Here is a 27,154-nt window from a genome sequence, read left to right as displayed (position 1 = left end):
GGTGCTCCTGTTTCCTCCCATAGGCATGTGCAGGTTAGGTGGTTTGGCCAAACTAAATTGCCCATTGTGTCTTGGGTGGAAAATGCAGGGATTGGATGGGGGTAGGCCTGGGATGCTGTTCATACAGTTGGTGTGGACTTGATGCGCCAAATGGCCTGCTTCTGCACTGTAGGGATTCTTTGAAGATGGTTGTAGGTTACAGAGGGATATAAATGGGTTGGTCAAATGGGCAGAGCAGATAGATTTAATCCTGATGAGGAGTGAGGTACTTTGGAAGAAGAAGCAAGATGAGGGAGTTTTTAATTAATGGGGGCACACTGAATAGTTTAGAGGAACAGGGATCTTGGGGTAATTATTCACAGTTCCCTGAAGTTGGCAGAGCACGTGAGTAGGATAGTTAAGAAGGCACATGGGACAATTGCTTTTATTAGTTGTGTAGATTATAAGGGCAAGGAGGTAATATTGGAACAAAAACAAAGTTGCTGGAAAAGCCTAGCAGGTCTGGCAGCATCTGTGAAGGAAAAAGACAGAGTTAACATTTCGGGTCTGGGTGCATTAAGGTTAACTCTGGTTTTTCCTTCATAGATGCTGCCAAACCTGCTGGGCTTTTCTAGCAGCTTTGTTTTTGTTCGTGATTTACAGAATCTGCAGTTCTTTTGGTTTTTGAGGTAATATTGGAGCTGCACAGAGCGTTGGACAGGCTGCAACTGGAGTACCATGTGTAGTTCTGGTCACCTAACTACAAGAAGGAATAGTAGAACTAGAGGTGGGACAGAAGCAGTTCTCCACGATGTTGCCTGAGATGGAGAAATTGAGCAATAAGGAGAGGACAGGTAGGCTCAGATGTTTTCTTTGGAGCAGAGAAGACTGAGGGGAAGCATGTTTGAGGTATATTAGATTGTGATGACGGAATGATTAGAGAGCAGCTGCTTGTCCTTGATTGAGGTATTAACCAGGAGCCGATGTAATTTTAGGGTAAGGGGCAGGAGATTCTGAGGGAATTTGGGAAATAAAATCATTTTCACTCAGCAGGTGGTGGGAATCTGGGATGCACTGTCTGGGAAGGTAGTGGAGACTGGAAACCTGCAATCTTTAAAAGATATTTGTGTGTGAAATATCAAAATATTTAAGGTTGTGGGTCAAGTGCAGGAAATTGCGATTAGCGCAGTTTTGTGATAGTTATTGGCAGTGCAGACTTGATAGTCCGAAGGACCTTACTGCACAAAGATATACTTCATCACAATACAGTACTGTTAATAACCAGAATTTGGTTTTAGACAAAGAACTTTGTGCCTATAATTTGAATCATCTGATGAGTGACCTTGAAACCTGTTTATCGTTTAATTATTAAAATCTTTCGATTTCGATTGGCAGAGCAAATAAGTGAATACTTCAAGGCTGAGGTAATGACCAATGAGATTTTTCTCAAAGAAAACATTTGTGCTTCGAGATTTCTTCAATGGGATGAGAATCAAAATGGCTAGAATTAATGTCCAATAACATGGTGTGTTAGCATTCTGATTCATGATCCTAGTTGTTCTCAGCCTTTGCCTGGAAGAAAGCAACCCTACAGTCGGAAGCAGGGTAAAAATGCCAGATTCACACACTTGACTATTGTTCTTTAAAGCCTTCAGAAAGTTCAAGTGTGTCAACAACAAGTGAAGACCGAGTCACAAGCTAAGTACAGCAAGTACTGGAAATGTGAAGTGTGAAAATACTCAGCAAGTGTTGTAGCATTCATAGAGAGAGAAACAGAGCGAATGCCTTGGGTTGATTGTCAATTGCCAAATACGAGTTCTGATGAAAGGTCATTGATCAGAAATGTTAATTGTTTCTTTTTCCATAAATGTTGCCTGATCTGCTGAATTCCCAGCTTTCTCTGATTTTACTTGAGTACAGGTCAGCTAGTATGCGCCAGCACTGAATGCATTGCATTAATTCACTGTTTAAATTCTGAAAGACTGAGTTTTGGGGAAGAAGCAAGTAAAAAGTAGATATGTTTTATTAGGCAGTTCAACATCAAAATGTAACCTATTCTAAAAATTTAGTGGAGTTCCCTGCTTCATTTCTGAAGTCATTTTAAATATGATAAATAATGTCGCTGAATGATTTTACATTTTTAATGTTGCTTATAACTGGATCAGACAGCAAAGAGCAGAAAATAAAATGTAATCCAGTTACTAGTGGTGTACCGCAAGGGTCGGTGTTGGGTCCACTGCTGTTCGTCATTTTGATAAATGACCTGGATGAGGGCGTAGAAGGATGGGTTAGTAAATTTGCAGACAACACGAAGGTCGGTGGAGTTGTGGATAGTGATGAAGGATATTGTAGGTTACAGAGAGACATAGATAAGCTGCAGCGCTGGGCTGAGAGGTGGCAAATGGAGTTTAATGTGGACAAGTGTGAGGTGATGCACTTTGGTAGGAGTAACCGGAAGGCAAAGTACTGGGCTAATGGTAAGATTCTTGGTAGTGTAGATGAGCAGAGAGATCTCGGTGTCCATGTACACAGATCCTTGAAAGTTGCCACCCAGGTTGACAGGGTTGTTAAGAAGGCATACAGTGTTTTAGCTTTTATTAATAGAGGGATCGAGTTCCGGAACCAAGAGGTTATGGTGAAGCTGTACAAAAATCTGGTGTGGCCGCACTTGGGGGTATTGCGTACAGTTCTGGTCACCGCATGATAAGAAGGATGTGGAAGCTTTGGAAAGGGTGCAGAGGAGATTTACTAGGATGTTGCCTGGTATGGAGGGAAGGTCTTACAAGGAAAGGCTGAGGGACTTGAGGCTGTTCTCGTTAGAGAAAAGAAGGTTGAGAGGTGACTTAATTGAGACATATAAGATAATCAGAGGGTTAAATAGGGTAGATAGGGAGAGCCTTTTTCCTAGGATGGTGACAGCGAGCACGAGGGGGTATAGCTTTAATTGAGGGGTGATAGATATAGGACAGATGTCAGAGGTAGTTTCTTTACTCAGAGTAGTAAGGGAATGGAACACTTTGCCTGCAACGGTAGTAGTTTCGCCATCTTTAAGTACTTTTAAGTCGTCATTGGACAAACATATGGACGTACATGGAATAGTGTAGGTTAGCTGGGCTTCAGATTGGTATGGCAGGTCGGCACAACATCGAGGGCCGAAGGGCCTGTACTGTGCTGTTATGTTCTATGTAATATTTGATTGATTTGAAAAGAAGATGAAATGCTGAATTTTATCAGTGTATAAAACATTGTTTAATAAAAAATTTCAAAGTTATTTCCAATTGTATTTCACAGCAACTTGCAGAGATCCACGAATGTAGGGAAGAGAGGAAATATCACTCCTTTATTTAAAAGGGGAAATAGAGGGAACAACAAACCAGTTCACTTAACATGTTTCATAGAGAACATGTTGAAGCTATTATTCAAGAACTTACAAGAAGGTCACTTGAATAAAAACAGAGTTGGGAAATCACGTTTCATCCAGGGTACTGATGAGACCGCACCTGGAGTTGCGTATACAGTACTTACAACCTTATTTAAGGGAGAATGTTAAATATGTTGCAAACAATTCAGAGGATGCTCACCAGATGAGTAACTGGAATGAGTGGCTTGTCTTGTGGAAGGTTGGGCAGGCAAGGTTTGTTTTTGGTGTAGTTTGGAAGATTCAGAGGTGGCTTAATTGAAAGATCCAATACCCTGCACAGTCTTAACAACGTTGTTGTGGGTGCAATCTTTCCTCTAATGGAAGATTCCAAACTTGGGGGCCACTGTTTAAAAACAAGGAGTCTCCCGCTTTAACAGAGGTGACAGAGTTGTAAGTCTTTAGAACTCTTTTCCTGAAAAGGCAACTGGAAGTAGAATCTGTGGAAACATTTAAGGCAGACATGGATAGTTTCTTGCTAAGCTAAGGATGAAATGTTATCAGATGTAGGCAGGAATGTGGAATTTGAGGTGGCAATCAGATTAAACACTATCTTATCAAATGGCAGAGCAGGCCCAATGGACTGAATGCTCTGTCTGACTTAAAGTAGAATGCTGGGAGTTAATTGATTAAGGGTGGGCGGGAGAAAGGAAAAGAGAACTCCTTTGCTTTTGTTTTTGGTAACACTGCCTCCAGGAATTGATTTTTACTCTGATATAGTGAAAGAAGCTAGTAATATGGTGTGTAAATGGTAAATGATGAATACTTATTTAGCTCTCAAGGTTCTAAATAATGTAGGAACTGGTGGTAAGGTTAAGAAAATACTGTTGATGTTGGAATTGTCCAGATTTTGTGGACAGATATACCTGGACACTATTCTATATTGCTAGGTAGATACCAGCATTGTAGCTGTACTGGGGCAGCTTCACAAGTTGTGTGGCTAATTTAGGAGCATGTTTCTTGGGTATTATTGCTAGAAATATTGCTGCCATGGAGTTGTTTAATGTCTATCACCATTCAACACTGAACTGGCAAGACTGTGGAACAAAGATTGGATCTATTAGATGTGGAATTGCCTAACCCTTGGGGTTTCCAGTCACAGGTATTGTCCAGTGTAATTGTGATTTCCTCGTCACTTGTCTGAGTGTCCCACTTGGAATTCCACAGAGTCCCCATGTGCAACTCTTATCCACAGTGCAGAAATGACAGTATGGCCACAGGAAAGTCTGAGCCAGCATTCCCTCCAAAATACAGGAAAAACATTGTTGGCCAGTAGTGTACTTGGTATTCAGTGACCAGAAATGATGATACATTTCTGGTGAAATTCTTGATGTTCTCTGAGAGGTTTGTATGTCATGACAGCTTCTAAACCCTTCCTATTCATGTACCCATCCAGATGCCTTTTTAAATGTAGCAACCGCCATCACTTCCTCTGACACACACTACTCTCTGCATGAAAATGTTGCCCCTTTGATTCCCTCCCTTCTCACCTTAAACTTCTGCCCTTCAATTTTGGACTCCCCTCCCCTGGGAAAAAGACCTTGGCTATTCACCCTATCCATGCCAGTGATGATTTTATAAATCTCTATAAGGTCACCCCTCAGCCTCCAATGCTCCAGAGAAAATAGCCCTAGCCTATTCAGCCTCCATATAGCTCAAACTCTCCATCCCTGGCAAAGCCCTTGTAAATATTTTCTGAATTTTTTCAAGTCTAACAGCATCTTTCATATAGCAGGGAGGCCAGAACTGAAAACAGTGCTCCAGAAGTAACCTAACCAATGTGCTGTACAGTTGCAACATGACATCCTAACTCCTATACTTAATGCATTGACCAGTAAAGGCAAGTCTACCAAACACCTTTTACTACCCTGTCTGCCTGCAACTCCACTGTCAAGGAACTATGAACATGCACCACAAGTTCTGTGTGGCAACACTCCCCAAGGCCCTATCGTTAATCCTGCCCTGATTTGCCTTATCAAAATGCAACACCTCACATTTATCTAAATGAAACTCTATCTGGCATTCCTCACCCCATCTGATCAAGGTCCTGTTCATGTCTCCAATTTTAGTGACACCTGCAAACTTACTTACCATTCCTCCTATATTCATGTTTAAATCATTTATGAAAATGACAAAAAGCAGTAGTTCCAGCATTGATCTTTGCGGCACACCGTGGGATGCAGGTCTCCAGTCTGAAAAACAACCCTCCACCATCACCCTCTGTCTCTTAGCTTCCAGCCAATTTTATATCCAAATGGCTAGCTCTCCCTAGATTCCAGGTGATCTAACCTTGCTAAACAGTCTATCATGCGAAACCTTGTCAAACACCTTGCTGAAGTCCGTATAGACAGCGTCCTCCACTCTGCCTTCATTAATCTTCTTTGTCACTTCAAAAAAACTCAGTCAAGTTAGTGAGATATAATTTTCCACACACAAAGCTAATGACCATCCCTAATCAGTCTGAAGAAGGATCACTCAACCTGACATGTTAACTCTAATTTCTCTCAACAGATGCTGCCACCCTGCTGAACTTGTCCACCTATTTCTATTTTCATTGCTAATTTCCTTTCCAAATTCATATAAATCCTGTTCCTCAGAATCCCCTCCAACCAACTTACCTACCACTGACTTCGGGCTCACTGATCTATAGTTCCCTGGCTTTTCTGTACCACTTTTCTTAAATAATGGCATCACAGAAAGCCAACCTCCAGTCTTGTAGCACTTCATCTGTGGCTGTCGATGGCACATGCATCTCAGCAAGGGACCCAGCAATCACTTAGCTAGTTTCCCACAAAGTTCTGGGATACACCTGATCAGGTCGTGGGGATTTATCCATCTTTGTGTTTTCAGACATCTAGCACCACCTCCTCTTTAATATGGGCACTTTTGAAGATTTCACTGTTTATTTCTCTACATTCTGTAGCTTCCATATCCTTCTACTACTACCCTCTGTCTCCTGTTGCCCAGCCAGTTTTTTATCCATCTAGCTAGCACACCCTGGACCCCATGTGACTTCACTTTCTCCATCAGCCTGCCATGGGGAACCTTATCAAACACTTTCATATGTAGCTTTCATATCCAGGTAATTATCGACCGGTGAGCCTGACGTCAGTGGTAGGGAAGCTACTGGAGAAGATACTGAGGGATAGGATCTATTCCCATTTGGAAGAAAATCAGTGATAGGCAACATGGTTTTGTACAGGGAAGGTCATGTCTTACCAACTTAATAGAATTCTTTGAGGACGTGACAAAGTTGATTGAAGAGGGAAAGGCTGTCGATGTCATGCATGGACTTCAGTAAGGCGTTTGATAAGGTTCCCCATGGCAGGCTGATAGAGAAAGTGAAGTCACATGGGGGCCAGCTAGATGGATAAAAAACTGGCTAGGCAACAGGAGACAGAGGCTGGTAGTAGAAGGGAGTTTCTCAAATTGGAGACCTGTAAGCAGTGGTGTTCCACAGGAATCTGTGCTGGGACCACTGTTGTTTGTGATATATGTAAATGATTTGGAGGAAAGTGTATGTGGTCTGATCAGCAAGTTTGCTGATGACACTAAGATTGGTGGAGTAGCTGATAGTGAAGGGGACTGTCAGAAATTACAGCAGAATATAGATAGACTGGAGACTTGGGCAGATAAATGGCAGATGGAGTTCAATCCGGACAAATGCGAGGTGATGCATTTTGGAAGGGCGAACTATACAGTAAATGGAAGAGTCCTAGGGAAAATTGATGAACAGAGAGATCTGGGTGTTCAGGTCTGTTGTTCCCTGAAGGTGACAACGCAGGTCAATAGGGTGGTCAAGAAGGCATATGGCATGCTTTCCTTCATTGGGCGGGGTATTGAGTACAAGAGTTGACAGGTCATGTTGCAGTTGTATAGGACTTTGGTTCGGCCACATTTGGAGTACTGTGTGCAGTTCTGGTTGCCACATTACCAAAAGGATGTGGATGCTTTGGAGAGGGTGCAGTGGAGATTCACCAGGATGTTGCCTGGTATGGAGGGTGCTAGCTATGAAGAGAGGTTGAATAGATTAGGATTATTTTCATTAGAAACACGGAGATTGAGGGGGGACCTGATTGACGTCTATAAAATCATGAGGGATATAGACAGGGTGGATAGCCAAAAGCTTTTTCCCAGAGTGGGGGACTCAATTACTAGGGGTCACATGTTCAAAGTGAGAGGAGGAAAGTTTAAGGGAGATATGCGTGGAAAGTTCTTTACACAGAGGGTGGTGGGTGCCTGGAACGCGTTGTCAGCAGAGATGGTAGACGCAAACATGTTTGTGTCTTTTAAGATATAATTGGACAGGTACATGGATGGACAGGGAGCAAATGGACACAGACAGTTAGAAAATAGATGACAGCTTAGACAGAGGGATCTTGATCGGCGCAGGCTCGGAGGGCCGAAGGGCTTGTTCCTGTTCTGTAGGTTTCTTTGTTTCTCCACAGTAAACATGAACAACAAAATATTCATTTTGTATCTCTTTTTTATCTGCAGCTGTATGCACAGTTGACCTTGTTGATCCTTCTTAAGGATCTTATTCTCTCTCCAGTTACTCTTTTGTCCTTAATTTATTTGTAAAATTTCTTTGGATTCTCCTTATTTGACATCTGAAACTTTATTTCAGATCTCAAGCATTTGCATTACTTTGCTTTTAAATGAGTAAAATGCCTTTTCAAAATGTCTACTAGCTTTTTTTAAATAATTCCAATCTTTCTATCTATGACACTGAATTGAATAAAAAGGATCTACGTAATCATTGGCATTTGTAATTTGGATAGGGTAGGTTTTAAAACTGCAATTAACTTAAAAAAAATAGATTTTTCTCTACATTTCCATGGTGAGCATCACCTGGGTGGAGCATAGCAAGTACAACACAGGGCAACAGTGGGATCAAATGACCTCAAAGGAAAAAAAAATCAGCTTTTCCTTTCACTGAATTCAGTGGAGGTAGAACCAGGGTTTTGCATTTAGTGCTCAAAATATAAAACCATTGTGGACAAATTTTGGCCCCATACCCCCCAAAATGACCAGGAAAGAGCAATTCACATGGATCACCAATCAGGTGAAATCATCTTTGGGGAATTGCTCTTTTAGTCACAGATTTTGTCTCCTACTGCTCCAATCACAGGCTGTTTCTCAGTTGTGTTTGCCACTAATATGATGACGGATGGGAACACAGGATCAAACCAATAAGTGACTGTAGAAGCTCTGAGAGTAGGTGGCTGCAGTGAGAATATCATTGGACTCGTATTCAACTAAGTTAATGTTGGAAGCAGGTGGTGATTGGAAGCGTGCTAGAGTAATTAATGCTGGGGGTTCAGTCTCGGGTTTGCTGTTGGCCAAGTCTGGAGGGGTGTGGTTTGGGCCATCAGCTGGGTCTGTTCAGATGTGATATTGGTTGGATTCTGGGTCATAGATTTGCCATCAGCCATGCCCGGGGCTGTTGTCAACTGCATAAGAGGAATGAAGATGGCTGTGGGAGAAGAACGATGATGGCTGTGGGGAATATGAAAGAGGCTAAGGTGGTGAAGATGGAGGCTGCAAGGAAGGTGGGAAGAATGATTGCAGATGGAAAAATGCAAGGGTAATGGAAGAAGCTGTAACTGCAAGGCAAAGAGTGGGAAGAAGGCACCCCTGCAAGGAATGGGAGCAGGAAGAAGATTGTAAGGAGTTCGTCTTCATACAGGGTGGCAGAAGGAGGATGCAACTGCCAGAATGGCAAAAGGTTGCAAGTGCGCAGTCGGTAGAGAAGGATGCTATAAAGTGGGAGAGTAAGAGGCTGCCAGTAGAGGTGGAGGGGGAAGCAGGAGGAGTAAGATGTCATGGAAAGAACACATCTTCAAACCTGTCACCTGGGAGGCAAGAAAACCGGAAACCACTGAGGTCATGCATTCCTTGAAAACTAATGTAGAATCTCGAGCTCAATCAAGATGCATTTAGGAGCAACTATATGGGGGTGGGATATGTATTGAATGCTATTCGGATGAACACTTTTTCTCAATTGTTAAAGTTAAGAATACAATCAAGACCTAAAATGCAGTAAAAAGAGTAGTAACTGCTTAGTTAAAATATTCTTCCGACTTGTATATGTGTGATGGGAATGCATCAGCTGTGACCTCCCCAGTCTGGGGAAGATAGTCCCTGGATGTGAACAGGTTCTGTTCTTGGGTCTGTCTGCAAGTTGATTTGTATGCAGATAGATATGCAAAACAGGAGATAGTATTTGCTGGGAAGTACAGGGAAACAATTGGATGTCTTACCTTTAAGATTACACCCCTGTTTAGGACTACATTCATAAGAATGTGTTTGTAAGGTGACCGTTCATAATACAGGGACCCCTGTAGTTGAAATTCACATGCTGTTCCACATCATTACCCCTTCCTTAAGACACTTGTTTCTTTGTCTCAGCTATTTATTACTTACATACGGGCGGCACAGTGACTCGGTGGTTAGCACTGCAGCCTCACAGCGCCAGGGACTCTGGTTCGATTCCCGCCTCGGGCGACTGTCTGTGTGGAGTTTGCACATTGTCCCCAAGTCTGCGTGGGTTTCCTCCCACAGTCCAAAGATGTGCAGGTTAGGTGGATTGGCCATGCTAAATTGCCCTTAGTGTTCAGGGGGATGGGTCTGGATGGGATGCTTCAAGGGGCAGTGTGGACTTTTGGGTCGAAGGGCCTGTTTCCACACTGTAGGGAATCTAATCTAATCACTTTACCTTCACTGATTGTCATAACATTCACAGAGCCAATAGGAAAAGGACGTTACCACTTACAGGTTAGGAAATTGGAAAAATTAGTGAAAAGTAGGGCCATCGACATGCACACAAATCCAAACATAGTAGACCAGAGGAGTTAAGGGAAAGTTGCAATAGATTAAGAAATCAGAGAAGGAATGGATCTAATAGATTGCTTAAGGATCTTGGGAAAGAGTAGAAACAGGCTGAAGAGCATGACTGGGAAGATCTCTAGACCATCAGTAACTGTCTCAGTGGGGTAGTCGGAGCTATTAGAGAGTTCTTATTATATGAAACTTCTGAAATAAAAAATGAAGCACTCCTGAAGATGCAGATCAAATCAATCAGTGTTATTCCTCCAAATATTTATTTGTTGAAGTAAAAATTTGGTTTTGTGCATACATCACAGTATAAGCTAAACATTTGTGAAATTTAAGCAATATTGATAAGCAAGCTCTGATTTCAGTTTTTGTAGCCTTTCTCCCCCTCTTCAGTTGAGCCTTTCTATATTTGCTATCTTAAATTTCTGCAGTCAAGAAGACTATTTCACAGGCCGGCCATATGGAGCACTGGATTCTGGCTTCAACAGTGTTGACAGTGGCGATAAGAGGTGGTCTGGCAATGAGGTACATGATTTAGTATCTTTTTAAAATAACTCATTCAGTGTTTCCAAGTTCTGTTTCATTATCTATTACAACTGCCAGTAGCTTACAAATTATTTTCATGGTTTAAATCTAGACCCCAATCATTGTCAAAATTACCATTCATAGCCCAGAAGCAGTACAGTGCAGTCATCAGCATGTAACCCACAATCCTTGAAGAAATTCAAGACCAAAGAGGAGTTATTGACTTATTGACAATAATTGATGTATTGCTTCCCAAAGGGAGACGAGCTAATTCTCCTTCGTGTTTTCAGTGCTACAGAACTCTGGAAAGGCATGATTGCGAGGAGGGCATAGGGAATTATTAATATTGGGATCGCGTTCCGGAACCAAGAGGTTATGCTGAAGCTGTACAAGACTCTGGTGCGGCCACGCTTGGCGTATTGCATACAGTTCTGGTCACCGCATTATAAGAAGGATGTGGAAGCTTTGGAAAGGGTGCAGAGAAGATTTACTAGGATGTTGCCTGGTATGGAGGGAAGGTCTTACGAGGAAAGGCTGAGGGACTTGAGGCTGTTTATCGTTAGAGAGAAGAAGGTTGAGAGGTGACTTAATTGAGACATATAAAATACAGAGGGTTAGATAGGGTGGATAGGGAGAGCCTTTTTCCTAGGATGGTGACAGCGAGCACGAGGGGGCATAGCTTTAAATTGAGGGGTGAAAGATATAGGACAGATGTCAGAGGTAGTTTCTTTACTCAGAGTAGTAAGGGAATGGAACACTTTGCCTGCAATGGTAGTAGATTCGCCAACTTTAGGTACATTTAAGTCGTCATTGGACAAGCACGTGGATGTACGTGGAAAAGTGTAGGTTAGATGGGCTTCAGATCGGTATGACAGGTCGGCACAACATCGAGGGCCAAAGGGCCTGTACTGTGCTGTTATGTTCTATGAAGGCAAATGCCAGTAGTGTTGTCTTCCTGATGAAATGTCTAGAGCATGGCCTGGTATTAGCAAATACCCTTTTTTATCAGAGAGACAAATACAAGACTACTCGCAACACCCTGCCTCAAGACATTGGCACTTGCTTAACTACATCATCATCTGTGTGAGATCCATCAAGGATATTCATTTCTGCCGCATTATAGGAGCTGACGACTGCCGACAAACCACCACTTAATCCAGTCTACAGTCACCAACAAGCTTAACTTCAATGTCGACAGACTCGATGATTGAGCAAAGAAATACCAACTCAATCATTGCCTCACAGCCAACTTGGCATTGCTCAATGTGAGAAAGCATGGAATGTGTTCAGTAGCTGGTCTGCTCTTAATTCCATGATAAACAACAGTTATATGGAGACTCATGATTTCCTCTCCAGCAGACATTAAGACTGATTTGACCAGAATGTCCTAAATATCCAGGGATTCTCAATTACAGGTGCAAGGAATTCCTGAACAGGAAATGCTTCTAAAGCTCAAAAGAAAAGCAGGTGTGCAGACAATTGAAGGCTGAGATCCAACAAAAATCCCTCGACCTAAATGGTAGATGATGGATGGAAAGTGTGGAGGAATTGCAGCAACTCACCAATAATAAAGAATATGTCAGTTCTTCAGTGCTATCAAGACATTAGCAGCCAATGACCTACCTCATTGAGCACTAAGAGCAGAGTAGTGCTCTTCAATGGCAGAAAAGCAGTATGTGTTTGTTGGAAAGAACACTTGAGGATCTCTTGAACCAAGACTCTGAGCTCAGCATGAGTGTCCTCAACCACATCCGGCAACATGTTACTGTTCATCCAAACACAAACTTCACTTAACACCACCTCTGTAATAATCCTCAACACTGGTTCCCTGCAAGGCTGTGTGCTCGGCTCCCTACTGTACTCCTTAGACACACACGACTGTGTGGCCAGATTCGGTACCAACTCAATTTACAAGTTCGCTGACGACACCACGGTTGCAGGTTGGATCTCAAATAGCAACAAGTTGGAGTACAGGAAGGATATAGAGTGCCTAACAGCATGGTGTAAAGTCAGTAATCTCTACGTCAATGTCAGCAAAATGAAGGAGCTGGTCTGTGACTTAAGGAAACAGCGTGAAGGCCACACCCCTATCTGCATCAATGGTACTGAAGTGAAGACGGTAGAAAGCATTAAGTGCCTGGGAGTGACATCACCAACAATCTGTCCTAGTCCACCCGTGTTGACACTAAGGTCAAAAAATATAGCAGTGCCTCTGCTTCTTCAGGATGTGAAGGAAATTTGGCGATTCCATAAAGACTCTTAGAAATTTTTGTAAAAGCATCATAGCCACCCATCTGGATGCATCACAGCTTAGTATGGCAACTGCACTTCCCAAGACTGGAAGAAAATAGAGGATCATTAAGCATAGCCCAGTCCATCACTGCCTCTCATCCGTTGAATTCATCCACAGATAATGCTGCATCGGGAAAGCAACCAACGTAATCAAAGACCCCTCCCACCTCGGTTATAGTCTCTTCCGCCCTATTCCATCGGAAGAAGATATCACAGTTTGTATACTATTCCCTGCTGTTATCAGACTTTTCAATGGACCTCCTTAATGTTAATGTTGATTTCTCTTTGCACTTCTATGGCAGCTGTAACATTGGATCCTCCACTGTTCTGTGACCCTCATGCACTTTCATAATACAATCTGCCTGTAATGATCATGACCGACAGATCTACTACATACCCAAATTATATGCATATATGCCTTAACCTCGACTGGGTCATTGCACAAACACTCTACGCCATCTTGCTCACCATAACACTTCACTGCATATCCAGGCTGTTTATTGCTACATTGGAGATTCTCAACAGGATGAAAAGAAAAATTCCCAACTAGAGATGAAGCATCCATGAAGATGTAACCATCTCAAAGAGGCCCAGCTGGAGGCCAAAACAGAAGGAATACAAGAAAATCACCCACTCGTTTCTTCAAACTCAATCAGTGGCAGGGTATAGGCCCCAGCAGTGTACTGTTTAGTCACTTCAGGGTACAACTCCAAATTTGAAGGAAGTCATCCTCAGTCATGAGAAGCTGCCTGAGAAGAAGAAATTACTTTGCCATGTTTGATAGACCCAAGGTAATACTTAGAATGATAGGTGCACACTAGCAGAACTGTTTTTGTTAAAATATTGCTATCTTTGTAGGTCGTTACTTCGCTGCATCCCTTGTGTAAAATCCAGTACTGTGTAATTGATTATGTAATATGTGCAAAATAAAGTGTTGCGTTTCATATTACAGCCCACAGATGAGCTTTCTGATCTCCCACAACGAATGAGTGAAATTGCGAAAGAGCAACGGCAGCGGCGAGATAGTCAGTATCAGGAGCATCGAGGTGTACCACTCGTGACAAATGGCCCAGGTAAATAAGCTCTGAGACAGAAACAAGCATAGCAATTGAGCATGTTTGGTTTTGCTAGGAGTTCACAGCCCATGAAAATAAAGAAACATTCTCCAATTGTTAACATTTCTTTCATTTAAAACTTGGCATATGTGTTACATCTAAGCCAAAGAGTGTGAGCGGAGCAAAGTGGCACGTTACTTTTAAGTTGTTTGCAGTGTGACCTAAAATAGTTTAAATCTGTGGACAAGCTTTGATCTCATACAATTTTCAGATCTTTTCATCCTAAAGTTTCCCACAGTTTCTTCTAGAAGCACAAATTTACCGTTAAACTAATGCTTCCTTTATTTTGAGTAATCCACGTATATGCAGATACCTCAGAATATGTAAAATATCATTATGTTCCAACTGTCAATTTTGTTTCTGCATTGGTCTCTGATTATTGTACCAGCACTTTGATCAAGTTAAACTCAGCATCCAGATACTATTTTGATTAATAGAATATCTTATTTTCTGATTGTTTGGTACAGTCTCGGCATATATGTGACTTATGAGTCGGAGCAATGTTGTAGAATGATGTAATTAAATCCCAAACCCAGGAGTCTCTATTTGTAATGTCTTGCTACCAACAGGACAAGCAGATTAGATTTCCTTTTGAAATAGAAGTTGACAGACCTTACACCTTTCATTTGCACTCTCTGCTCATTCGTGCCCTGGTCTTTGATGGGATACGCTAGAGTCACAATGTAATGAATTTGGATTTTCATAAAGCATTTGAAAAGGCATCACCCAGTAGGCTGTCTCATAAAATAATAGTCCATAGTGTTGGCGATAGCATGGATAGAGGATTCACTAACTATCAGAAGATAAAATTGCAATAAGGGCAACAGTTTTATCATGCCAACCTGTACCTGATAGAGTGCCACATGGAACAGAGCGGAGGCCACAGTTATCTTTGAAATATACTAATGACTTGGTTGAGGAAATCAAATTTGTGGACAGAATATAATGTGGGAAAATGTGAGGTTATTTCCTTGGGCAGGAAGAATGAGAAGCTAAGTATTATTTAAATAGAGTAAAAGTGCTGAGAGCTGCAGAACAGAGTAATTTGGGGGACCTCACACGTGAATCACAAACAGCTAGCATCCAGCTTCAGCAAGCAAATGGAATGTTGGCCTTTATTCTAAAGGGGATGGAGTATAAGAGTAGGGGGGGTTTTGCTATGTCTGCACTTAACCCCAAACTGTATGAATCAGCAACAGTTTTACTGTAATTCTGCCCTTAAGCTCAGGTTTTGCAAGGCAGTATAATATATCCCACAAAGTCATCTGCAGCATTGAATTCCGATCAACGGTTATGATTATGCCAGTTGTTTGCTGAGATGGCCTAGAACTAATTCTATTGCCTTGTCTGTCCTAACAGACTTTTGACTCTGTTTCAAATATTTGCCTATATTTTATTAGATTTGGTGTCTATATTAATAATTCCCAACAACAAAACATGCTGTACACCTGCCGCCAAACAAATTCTCCTAAACTCTCTCTTCACTCATTAAATGCTAATGTTATATTAATGACTTCAGCCTACTTCTGAATTTCAAACCAGAGAAGTTGGTATTTTCATATTCACTAGATCAAAACTTAAAAAAAGCTATAAAGTCCCCTGTAAGTTTTTTTTACATGCTGGAGGTAGTCAGTACACGACAAGTCTTTCCTCATACCTAGAATTTCTGATAACTACAGTTCCCACTGACTTATGGCAGTGTGTTGTAATATATATTGAGTATATTTGCTGTGCACTGAAACAAATTACAATGTTTATCTCTCAGCTATTCTCATAGCACTGTCTACAACATCAAAGGGCTTGGAAAATCTGTGCAATTGGCGCATTCTTGAAGTGTTGGTTTCTAAGTTCTAACTGAGACGTAGAATTTGGGAATCCCAGCTCAGGCAGCAGAGCTGAGTCCAGGCAAGGAGTGGTATCCAGTGATAAGTAAGAAATGCCTTGAAGTGGCAATATATATCAGCAGCACAAAGCTTTATCTCTGATTTGAGACAAACTAGGCAATTCAGTGATGGGTAAAAGTTCCAACCAAATAAAGTGAACCGTTAGAGCCACTATCACCAGCAACTGTGCAGTTGTAGTTCATGTTAATCATTTTCTCTTTATGGATGATGTGAGTTACTCACCATTTAAATATGGATATGATGAGGAATGTATCATATCCCATCTCTGAGATTGTCTCAGTGAATTTATACCTCATGCTTTTGAAGGCATTCTGAAGTTTATTCTGTTTTGTATGCCCAAAACTGCACATGGTGTTTTAACAATAAATTAATTGATGTGTGTAGAAATACACAGTTTCATCATTGCTTTTGTAGCCTTTGACACCACCATTTATAAAACGCTTAAATGTTGCATGTAGTTCCAGTAATTTTCTATGAGAAAATTCTGGAAAGGCAAGGTTTAGAGTTGCAGTCACAATGGATGTTTTATGAGGTAAATAAGTTTCAACCAGTGACTGGGTGCAATTATTTTTGTCTTCTTTCCAGTTGAACACGACTTGGAGCAGATTGATTACATTGACAGCTGTGCCATGGAGGAAGACGAAGATGATATGCGATTGCCAAAACGACTTGACTCCTCCAGTCTCAGCTCACAATTCATTGCATACATTGAACGACGACGGATTAATTATGATGTAACTTTTTAGTTCTTGACTAAAACCAGTCAGAATATTTGCATGTAAAGAATTTTTAAATTTAATCACTGGTTGTGGGTTTCTTTGCCAAGATAGTATTTATTGCCAATCCTTGCTAGCTGCCAAGCAGTTGCTGGGGAGCTATCATCTTGAAGTGGTGCAATTCATGTGGAGAAGCTACTCTCAGTCTTTGTAGGCGGGGAGCTCTAGGATGTTTGCCCTGTGACAATGAAAAGACAGAAATATGTATCCTCAAACCAGGATGGCACATATCTTTGAACAATATTGGGAGAGGCAGTAGTGTTCCCATACCCCTGCTGCTTGGCCAAGGAGATCGTGTGTTTGGAAAGTGCCGTTGAGGAAACTTTGATGAACTGCTGCAATACATCTTATACATGATAGCTATCTAGCCAGTATGCTGAGAATTCAAACAGAAGAACTAGGACCAGCAATAGGCTGTTCAGCCCTTCGAGCCCGCTTCGCCATTCAGTAAGATCATGGCTGATCTTTTCGTGGACTCAGATCCACATACCTGCATTCTCACCATATCCCTTAATTCCTTTATTGTTCAAAAAAAAATCTACCTTAGCTTTAAAAATGTTTACTGAAGTAGCGTCAACTACTTCACTGGGCAAGGTGATTAAATACATTAACAACCCTCTGAGTGAAGAAGTTCCTTCTCAATTCAGTCTTAAATTGGCTCCCTCTAATCTTGAGCCTATGCCCTCTTCTCCTAGCTTCACCTGCCAGTGGGAACGTCCTCTCTACTTCTATCTTAATCTATTCCCTTCATAATTTTATGTTTCTATAAGATTCCCCCCAATCTTCTGAATTCCAATGAATATAATCCCAATCTACTCAGTCTCTCCTCATAAGCCAACTTCCTCAACTCCGGAATCAACCTAATGAACCTCCTCTGCACCCCTTCCAGTGCCATTGCATCCTTCCTCAAGTAAGGAGACCAAAACTGCACACAGTACTCCAGGTGTGGCCTCACCAGTACCTTGTACAGCTGCAACGTAACCTCTCTGCTTTTAAACTCAATCCTTTTAGCAATGAAGAACAAAATTCCATTTGCCTTCCTAATTACTTGTTGTACCTGCAGACCAACCTTCTGTGATTCATGGACAAGGACCCCCAGGTCACTCTGCATTGCAGCATGCTGCAACTTTTTACCATTCAAGTAATAATCCCTTTTACCATTATTCCTGCCAAAATGTATGACTTCGCATTTATTTACGTTGTATTCCATCTACCAAACCTTTGCCCACTCACTCAATGTATCTATATTCCTCTGCAAAGTTTCACAGTCCTCTGCACACTTTGCTCTGCCACTCATCTTAGTGTCATCTGCAAACTTTGACACCCTACACGTGGTCCCCATCTCCAAATCATCTACATAAATTGTAAATAATTGCGGTCCCAACACCGATCCCTGAGGCACAACACCAGTCACTGATTGCCAGCCAGAATAGCACTCATTTATCCCCATTGTTTGCTTCCTGTTAGTCAACCAATCCTCTATCCATGCTAATACTTTACACCTAACGCCATGCACCCTTATCTTATGCAGCAGCCTCTTGTGCGGTACCTTGTCAAAGGCCTTTTGAAAGTCTAGGTACACCACATCCACTGGGTCCCCATTGTCCACCTGGCTCGTAATGTCATCTTAGAATTCCAAAAGATTTGTCAAGCATGACCTGCCCGTCATGAACCCATGCTGCGTCTGCCCAACGGGACAATTCCTATCGAGATGCCTTGCTTTTTCTCCCTTGATAATAGACTGAAGCATCTTCCCCACTATGCTGATTAAGCTAACTGGTTTATAGTTCCCATCTTTTGTCTACACCCCTCTATCTTTATCTACCTCTACCCCTATTTACTCTGGTCAAAGGGTTACTAGCACATCAGGATGCTTTGTCCTTGATGGTCTCAAACTACTTGAATGTTTATGAAGATACTTTCATCCAGACAAATGTGAACGTTTTGTCCCATGGCTAATTTCTGACCTGTAGATAATGGAAAGATGTTATAAATGACACAATATGATGTGTCTAACCCAATATTGTAATCACAGTATTTGTGTGGTTAGTGCAGTTAATTTTCCTGGTTAATTGTAACCCTTGTTATGTTGATGTTGGAAGATTCTTTGATGCTGATACTGCTGTATATTAAGCAAGTTACTCTTGCTTTTGCTTATTGGAAATCAACATCCCCTGGCACTTGGATATTGAAACATGAATTGGTACATATTAGACCAAGGCTGAATGTTGTCGAGATTTTGCTGAACATAGGGCAAATTCACTATCTGAGGAATTGCAAACAGAGCTAAACCCAACAGTCAGCAATGAGCATCCACACTTTGGCCTTATGGTGAAGGGAAAGTCATTGATAAAGCTGCTAATGATGGTTGAACCTTGAACGCTACCCTGAAAAATCCCTGGTGATACCATGAACTTGAGCTAGGTACAATTTTAGCCAGTAGAGAATTTTTTCCTTCATTTCCTTTTAACTTCAATTTTACTTTGACTCCGTGATACCACGCTTGATGAAATCGTGCCTTGACCTTAAGAACAGTTTCTGTCAACTCTGGAACTTTTTTTCTCTTGCCGTTGCTTGACCCAAGGCCGTAAACAGATTATTGCCGAACAAATGCCTTTTGAAACCCTAGAAGATAGACCATAAGATGATAGAAGTTAACTTTCAGTTTGAAAAATGTGGGTTGGAAGCAATGTTTTTAATTTAAATAAAGGGAATTACTGTGTATACTCAAGTACAAGTCGATCTTGTGTTTAAAAAAAAACCCCTATTTTTGGCCAAAAAATCTGGAATTTTCCATTTATCTCTTGTAAAAGTTGACCTTAGTTGTTCAAAGGTAACAAATCAACATTTGTGAGTCAAGGTATTATCCTATTCATAAATGTTACGATATTACAATTAGAAAATGAATTTTTCTTTCAGGCTGTTATGTTTTTGATGTACACTTCAACCAATTTGGCGTGTAAGTTTAAGATGCATCAGGTCAGAGCCAGGTGACAGCCTCCCTTTGTGTGCAACTCACCTGAGCTCAGTTCCCCTCTAGCACTCATGGAATACGTTCTTACACCTAGTTGAGGTTTTGAAATTTCTTCGTTTTGTTTAAAAATGCCCTCCAGAAAACACACAAAATATATGGCAGTGTTTAAACTGCAAGTTTATTGAAGTTGGAGAGAAGACAAATAACTGTGTAACAGCAAAAGAACTTTGTATTTTTGTTGTTTTTCTTTGTTTAGAAATCAATTGGACTTCTTTAATGATACAGTAGTTTAGACTGTAGCATAAATTTTAGTCCCTCAAAGTAGTATCCATGTAACCTTAAAGTGTAAAAAATTCGACTTTTACACAAATATGTACGGTACAATGGAACAAGGATAGATTTGGCTAAAGTGAACTGGGTGAATAGGTTAGCGGGAGAAATAGTAAGCAAGCCGTGGCAGATATTTAAGAAGGTCATTCATGACTCTCAGCAAAAATACATCTTAGTTAAGAGGCAAGATTCTAAGAGATGGATAAATAACCATGGCTAAACGAGGAAATTGTGGAGAGCATTAAGTTGAAAGAAAGACCATTTAGGAGGCCAAAGTCAGTGATAGCCCTGTAGACTGGGATAAATTCAGAATCCAGCAAAGGAGGACTGAAAAAGAGAAAATAAACTATGTCGGCAAACTAGTGAGGAGTATTACAAACTGTCAACAAGGGCTTCTTTAAATATATCAAAAGGAATAGAGATCAAAGTGAACACTGACTCCTTTGAAAATGAATCAGGGGAGATTCATTATGGGAAACAAGGAAATAGCAGAGGAGTTGAACAGACATTTTCCATCAGTCTTTATTATGCAAGGTGATACGCGTATCCTATTAATACTAAAGAATACAGATGAGAAATTCAGAATCCTCACTGGAGAAGCAGTATTAGATAGACTGATGGGGTTAAAGACAGGTAAGTCCCCAGTCTCTAATGGCTTGCATCCTAGGATCATAAAATAAGTAAATGCAGTGATAGTGAATGCATTGGTTGTAATTTCCAAAAATCCTTACATTCTGGCATAGTACCAGATGATTTGAAAACTGCTAACGTGACACCTCTATTTAAAAAGGGAACGAAGCAAAAATAGTGACCTAGAGGCTGATTAACCTAACATGTCTTGTTGGAAACCTATTGAAATCAATTCTTAGGGAAGTACTAGCAGAATGTTTGGAAAATCATAATCAAGCAAAGTTAGCATGCCTTATGAAGGGGAAATCATGTCTGATGAATTTTATTAAAATTTTTTCGAGTCAGTCTCAAGCAGAGTGGATAGAGGGGAACCAGCAGATGTGTTGGATTTCTAAAAAACATTCGACAAGGTACCTCACAGAAGTTATAAGAGCCCGTCATGTTTGCATGGATAGAGAATTGGCTCATAGGAGTAGAGATAAAAGGTTCTTTATCAGATTGCTGATCTGTGACCAGTGCTATTGTTTACTATATAGATACACTTGGAGGAAGGAAACAAATGTGTCATAACCAAGTTTGCAGACAACACAAAAATAGGTAGAATGCCTAGTTGTGAGGGTGATGCCAGCAGTTGATTGAAATATTCTTCGCTTAAATATGCAGACAGAAAGTGGGCAAATGCAGTTTAATGTGAGCAAATATGAATTTACTTTCAGAAGGGAGAATGAAAGAACAGAATATTATTTAAACAGAGAAAAACTGCAGAAAGCTTGCAAAAAATTTTTAAGATAGTTTTGGCAGAGCAGACAGCATATGGGTTCCTTGCCAGGCCTTGTGCTCTTCGGCTGCATGCTTGTTCTTTTTCCTTCTTCTGCTTTTTTTCTCAAACATCCCTGCTAAGGAGAGTTCCTCGACAGGAAGTAGACTTTGGAGTGGCAGTGGTATCTTCAGAGGCAGCGTGGCCACAGAGACAGCCGATCAGCCTGTGAAACCTGGAGTGGGACTCTTGCTTCTGCATGGAGTGGGCCCCTGCTGGCAGTATGTGGTAGACTGGGCAGCCTGGAACAGGACACTCTCTTGATGGCATGGCATGGCATGGACTGGGAAGCTTGGAGTGGGACTGTCTTGGTGGCATGGTGTATGCTGGAAGCCCGGAGTGAGAGTCCAATGGCAGCATGCTGAAGGAAAGGTTGGACTCTCTTTAAGTTATTTTTAATTTTATTCTAAGTTAATGTGAATGGCACCCATGTACGGCGACGGTACAACTTTTCACTGTATTTGATATTGAATATGTGTGACAGTAAAAAATATTCTAATATTCTAACAGAAAGGGACTTTGGGTACTTGTGCACAAAACATAGAAAGCTAACAAACAGGTGCAGCAGGTAATTAGGAAGGTTAATTGAATGTTAGATTTTATTCCAAGGGAGTTGGTGTATAAGAGTAGGGAAATTGCCTTGATAGGGTAAATGCTGAGATGATGTTACTCCTCATGGAAGAGTCTAGGACCAGAACATAGAGTCTCAGGATAAAGGGGAAATAACTTAAGACTGATAAGGGGAAGAATTTGTTCTTTCAGAGGGTTAAGTGTTTTTTGGATTCCCTTGCCACAGAGAGCTGTGGGGGCATCGTCCTTGTTATATTTAAGGCTGAGATAGATTTTTGATCAGTCAGACAACAAGGGTTCTTGGGAAAAGTCACGAAAGTGGATGTGACGAATGTCGGATCAACCATTACTCTGTTGAATGGTGGCGCAGACTTGAGGAGCCAAACAGACTGTTCTTGTTCCTGTTCCTCTTTTTATGGTCTTATTAATTTATGTCATTCAAAAACAGACCAGTCTCTTAGTGTACAGTGGTAATGTCCCCGTTGCTGGACTACAAGAGCTGGGTTCAAGTCCTGTCTCTTTCAAAGGTGTGTGTTAACATGTCTGAACACATTGATTAGAAAATATAGGAACATAGAAAATAGGAGAAAGAGTAGGCTATTTGGATCTTTGAGCCTGCTGCACCATTCAATATGATTGATATCCAACTCAGTGCCATGTTCCTGCTTTCTCCACGTAGCTTTGATCCCTTTTAACTAGAACAACTATACCTAATTCTTTTTCAAAAGTAGTTGGATTGAATCAAATTGAAACCTGGCTTCTATCTCTGCAGGAGGTTGAGATGAATCATCCATCTGTGTTGCATTTGCGTGTTCTCACCATGCCTGTGTGGGTTTCTGCCAAGTGCTCTGGTTCCCGTCCACAGTCTTAAAAATATGGAGGTTGGGTAGACTGGTCATGGTAGATTGTCTGTAGTGTCCAGAGATGTACAGTCTAGCTGGACTGGCCATGCTAAATGTGGGGTTATGGAATAGAGGCTGGCTCTGGGTGGGATGCTTTACAAGGGGTCATTTCAAACCCAGTGGCCCAAATAGCCCTTTTCCGCTCTGTAGGGATCCTATGACTTGGAACCTCCAGGTGAAAATGCTTGCAAATGCTTCAGCCTTGTTTCTTACTCTGCCATACTGGGTTACACCACGTAACAATGTGGAAATTTTAACGGAGCTGCCTTGTAAAATTTTTTTACAAGTATACTATTAAAAGGAAAGTTATTTAAATAACTGTTCATTCCTTGGAAGCAGAGATAGGAAAAATGGTGATGTAGAATAAAGAAATAACAAAGATATTGAATAAATATTGTGTTTGTCTTTAGTGTTGAAGGCACAAGTACAAATTATAAACCAGAAATAGAGGGTAACCCAGGGTTTAGTAAGAGTGAGGAAATTCATGTTATTAGTGTCAGTAGAAAAAAGTACTGGAGAAATTTCAATGGCCAGAATCCAAGTTTTTCCATAGCTTAATAGCCTACATCCTAGGGTTCTAAGACATGGTTTTTATTACAGTGGATGCACTGGTTATGATTTTCCAATATTTGGACCAGCCGAGTGAGTGGACAACGGCTTGGAGAAATAATATGGATAAGTGTGAAGTCATACACTTTGGTAGAAGGAATTGAGATCCAGAATATTTATAGAATGGTGAGAAACTGAGAAGTATTGATGTCCAAAGAAACATGAGTCCTTGTTCAGAGTTGATTGAAAGCTAACATGATGCTGCAGCAACCAATTAGGAAGGAAAATTCTATGCTGGCCTTTATTGTAACAGGATTTGAGTGCAGGACCAAAGATGTCTTTCTTCAATTGTATAAAAATTTGGTGAGAATGCACATTATGAAGTCTTGTGAAGTATTGGTCCACTCACTTAAAACAGTATATACTTGCCATGGAGACAGCACCACGGAAATTCACCAGACTAATTCCTAGATTACAAGAATGTCTTTTGAGGAGAGGTTAAGGGAACTGGGTCTGTATTTTCAGGAATTTAGAGCACTCAATGAATCTGATGCATAATGTTATCTTAGAGCTTAGCAAATTCTTAAACCTACAGAAAGTGTAAATGCGAACAGTAAGTTACAGAATAAGGGGCAAACCATTTGTGACTGTGGTGATGAGTTCCTTCAGATGATAATGAATATTTAAAATTCTGTATCTCAGAGCTATGTAAGCTCAAGTCATTAAATATGTCCCAAGACAGAGATCAATAGGTTTCTAATCACAGTTATTGCTCAGAAAAATGGGAATGGTATAAGAAATAGATGACAGGTCACAGTCTAGAATGACAGGGCAGGTTCTAGGGGCTGAATAACCTACTCTGGCTGCGATTGTTGCAATCCAGATATGCTGACAGTAAAACTGTAGGTGAGAATACCAGCTGAGAAGAGGACACAAACATTCTGACAGTTTGTGGAGTGGTATAAGCAGGTTAAGTGAATGGGCAGTAAAGTGGCAGATGGGGAAGATTGAGGTTTTCCATGTTATACTCCTGGTCGGCAGTTGCTAGAGGAAGAATCCAAAGCTTGAATAGATTCATTCACAGTGTGAAACATTGCAGGTATATATCTCCTGACTCCACTCAGAATTGATTTGAATCATTTGTTGTCGCATGTATTCAAAGTAAAAATGCAGAGAAGTGTATACCTTTGCCATACTTACATGGCGCCATTCACATTAACTTACAATAAGATAAGGAAAAAAAAAACTTGAGAGTCCAACTTTCCACTACTGCAGTCCCACTCAGGGTTTTCCAGCCCATGCCATGCCATGCCACTGCCAACCAAGTGGTGCCACACAAGGTGGAGAGTGTTGTCAGTTTAGAATTGAATGTGGTACCACTTCAGCTGTGCAGTGTTCTATCCTACTAATATTGTCATTGATGTGGACCATATAGATTGGCAGGGGTACGGTTCACCTAGTTAGGTTGATGGCTGGGGTGCAGTACAGAGTGGTGCCAATAGTGTGGGTTCAGTTCCCGCACTGGCAGAGGTTACCATGAAGGATTCTCGTTCTCAACCCCTCCCTTCACCTGAGGCGCCGTGACTCTCGGGTTAAACCACTGCCTGTCGTCTCTCTCTAATGAGAGAACATCCCTATGGTCCAGCTCTTTTACCTTTATAGATTGGTGAGAGCGAGCTCAAGGAGCTGTCTCTGTTTTCTCATTATGTGCTGCAAGATCAAACTGCCAACTGCTTCGTTCAAAACTGACAGCTTCCATTTTGTCATTGTGATGAATATTAAAGCCTTCATCCGGAGAGCATTCTCTGCCCTTGCTGTTCTCAGCACTTCTTCAAAGTGGTGTTTGACGTAAGGAATAGTGACTGTTGTACATGATTGACCTGATGCCTTGAGACATCTAGGATCAGATGTTAATGTTGAGCATTCCCGGATAACTTCTGCCCACGTGTATATAACTATGCCACCGCTTCTGTGTACCTCAGAATCATTGAGTACTGAAGTAATCCATTGGCTTATGGAGTCTGTACTGCCAAAAATACGCTACTACCAACACTTGTCCCACCTTCCAAGACTAGTCCCATAACCTTAAATGTTATGACACTTCAAGTGCTTATGCAACTACCTTTTTTTTTGTGAGGTTATCTGCCTCAACTATCCTCCCAGTTCATTCCAGATCCCACCATTCTCTGGGTGAAAACATTTTTGCTCAAATCCCCTCTAAACCTCATGCCTTTCACTTCAAAAAGGTACCCCTTTAATCTTGACCTTTTGACTAAAGGGAACAGCTGCATTCTGTTTTCCCTGTTCAGGCCCCTCATAATTTTGTACACCTCAGCCTGATCTTCTCCTCAACCTTCTTTGATCCAAAGAAAACAAGCCAAACTTATCCAGCCTCTGTTCATTGCTGAAATGCTCCATCCCAGACAAATTCTGATGAATTTCCTCGAGGTCAGTCACATTCTTTGTAAGACATGAGGATCAGAATTGCATGCTGTACTCCAGCTATGGCCTGACCAAAGTTCCATGCAGCTTCAAAATAATCTCCCTGTTCCGATCACCTATGCCATGACTGTGAAGGCAAACATCCCATATGCCTTCATAATTCCCTATCAACCTGCCCTGCAACTGTCAATGATCTGTGGTCGAGCACCCCAAGATCCCTCTTTTCCTCTGAACTTCCTCTTATTCTTTGAATACTCCTTTGTCTTGGTGGCACTTGTGAAGTGCATCACCTGACAATTATCAGGGTTAAATTCCATCTCTTTGTTTCATCCATAAACTCACTTATCATCCCGCCCACACTCTCAACTACGTTATTTGTGAATATCACAAACACGAACAGTAAGGGACCCTGCACACCAAGCTCCAGTCACACAAACAACCTTGTACCATCACCTTCTGCCACTGAGCCAGTTTTGGATCCAACTTGCCAAGAAATTCTGGATGTTTTTGCCACGTTTATCAGTTTCCTGTGTCGAACCTTGATAAAGCTCTTGCTGAAGTCCATATAAAGTATGCCACCTGCTCTGTCGTCTTCTACACACTTGCTAGCCTCCTTGATCAAGTTTCAGCCAGATTTGTTAGGCTTGCCCTCTCTTTGATAAAGCCATACTGACAATCCTGATCACACCTCCCCTCCTTTTGTATTTTTTCCAGTAGTTTCCAGAGGAGGTCTGTTCTGTTTGTAGCACAGAGCATAGACAGGAACGCTGCTGAAAGAATCTGCTGCACAGGGTTAAAGATAGTCTTATTCTCAGAATTATATCAGATTATTGCATGACTCTGTTGGATACCCTAGTTTTAGTACAAATCCCCAGCTGTTGTTGATGACTATATTGTAGGTCTGACTGGGCTGCCAGTGCCTTTGTCCTGTCCGATACCAATACCTAGATTGATGCTGAGAAGTGCGTCTATTTTATTCTTCTTATGCATTGTTTAAAGTAGTTTTGTACAACCAGGCAACTGTTAGGGCATTACAGCAGGCAGGTAAATGTCAGTCTCTGTGGCATATATTAGCCAGGTCAGATAATGATATC

At 41.3% G+C, this 27,154-nt stretch overlaps 1 protein-coding gene across 4 annotated transcripts in view; it reads left to right on the top strand.

Annotated features, from left to right (window-relative positions):
* Positions 1–27,154, top strand: part of lrch3 (leucine-rich repeats and calponin homology (CH) domain containing 3) — a 170,952-nt gene that overhangs the window by 89,850 nt on the left and 53,948 nt on the right. For all 4 annotated transcript variants that reach the window (XM_048541803.2, XM_048541802.2, XM_048541801.2 and 1 more), the window contains 3 exons: positions 10,666–10,759; positions 14,004–14,124; positions 16,656–16,804. In XM_048541803.2, the coding sequence (XP_048397760.1) occupies positions 10,666–10,759; positions 14,004–14,124; positions 16,656–16,804 (364 nt within the window). The remainder of the gene's footprint in view (positions 1–10,665; positions 10,760–14,003; positions 14,125–16,655; positions 16,805–27,154) is intronic.

Source organism: Stegostoma tigrinum, chromosome 14 (assembly GCF_030684315.1).
Source record: "Stegostoma tigrinum isolate sSteTig4 chromosome 14, sSteTig4.hap1, whole genome shotgun sequence".
In the NCBI taxonomy this organism is placed as follows: domain Eukaryota; kingdom Metazoa; phylum Chordata; class Chondrichthyes; order Orectolobiformes; family Stegostomatidae; genus Stegostoma; species Stegostoma tigrinum.
Note: the sequence above shows the minus strand (reverse complement) of the source record. Positions and strands in the feature narration are given on the sequence as shown.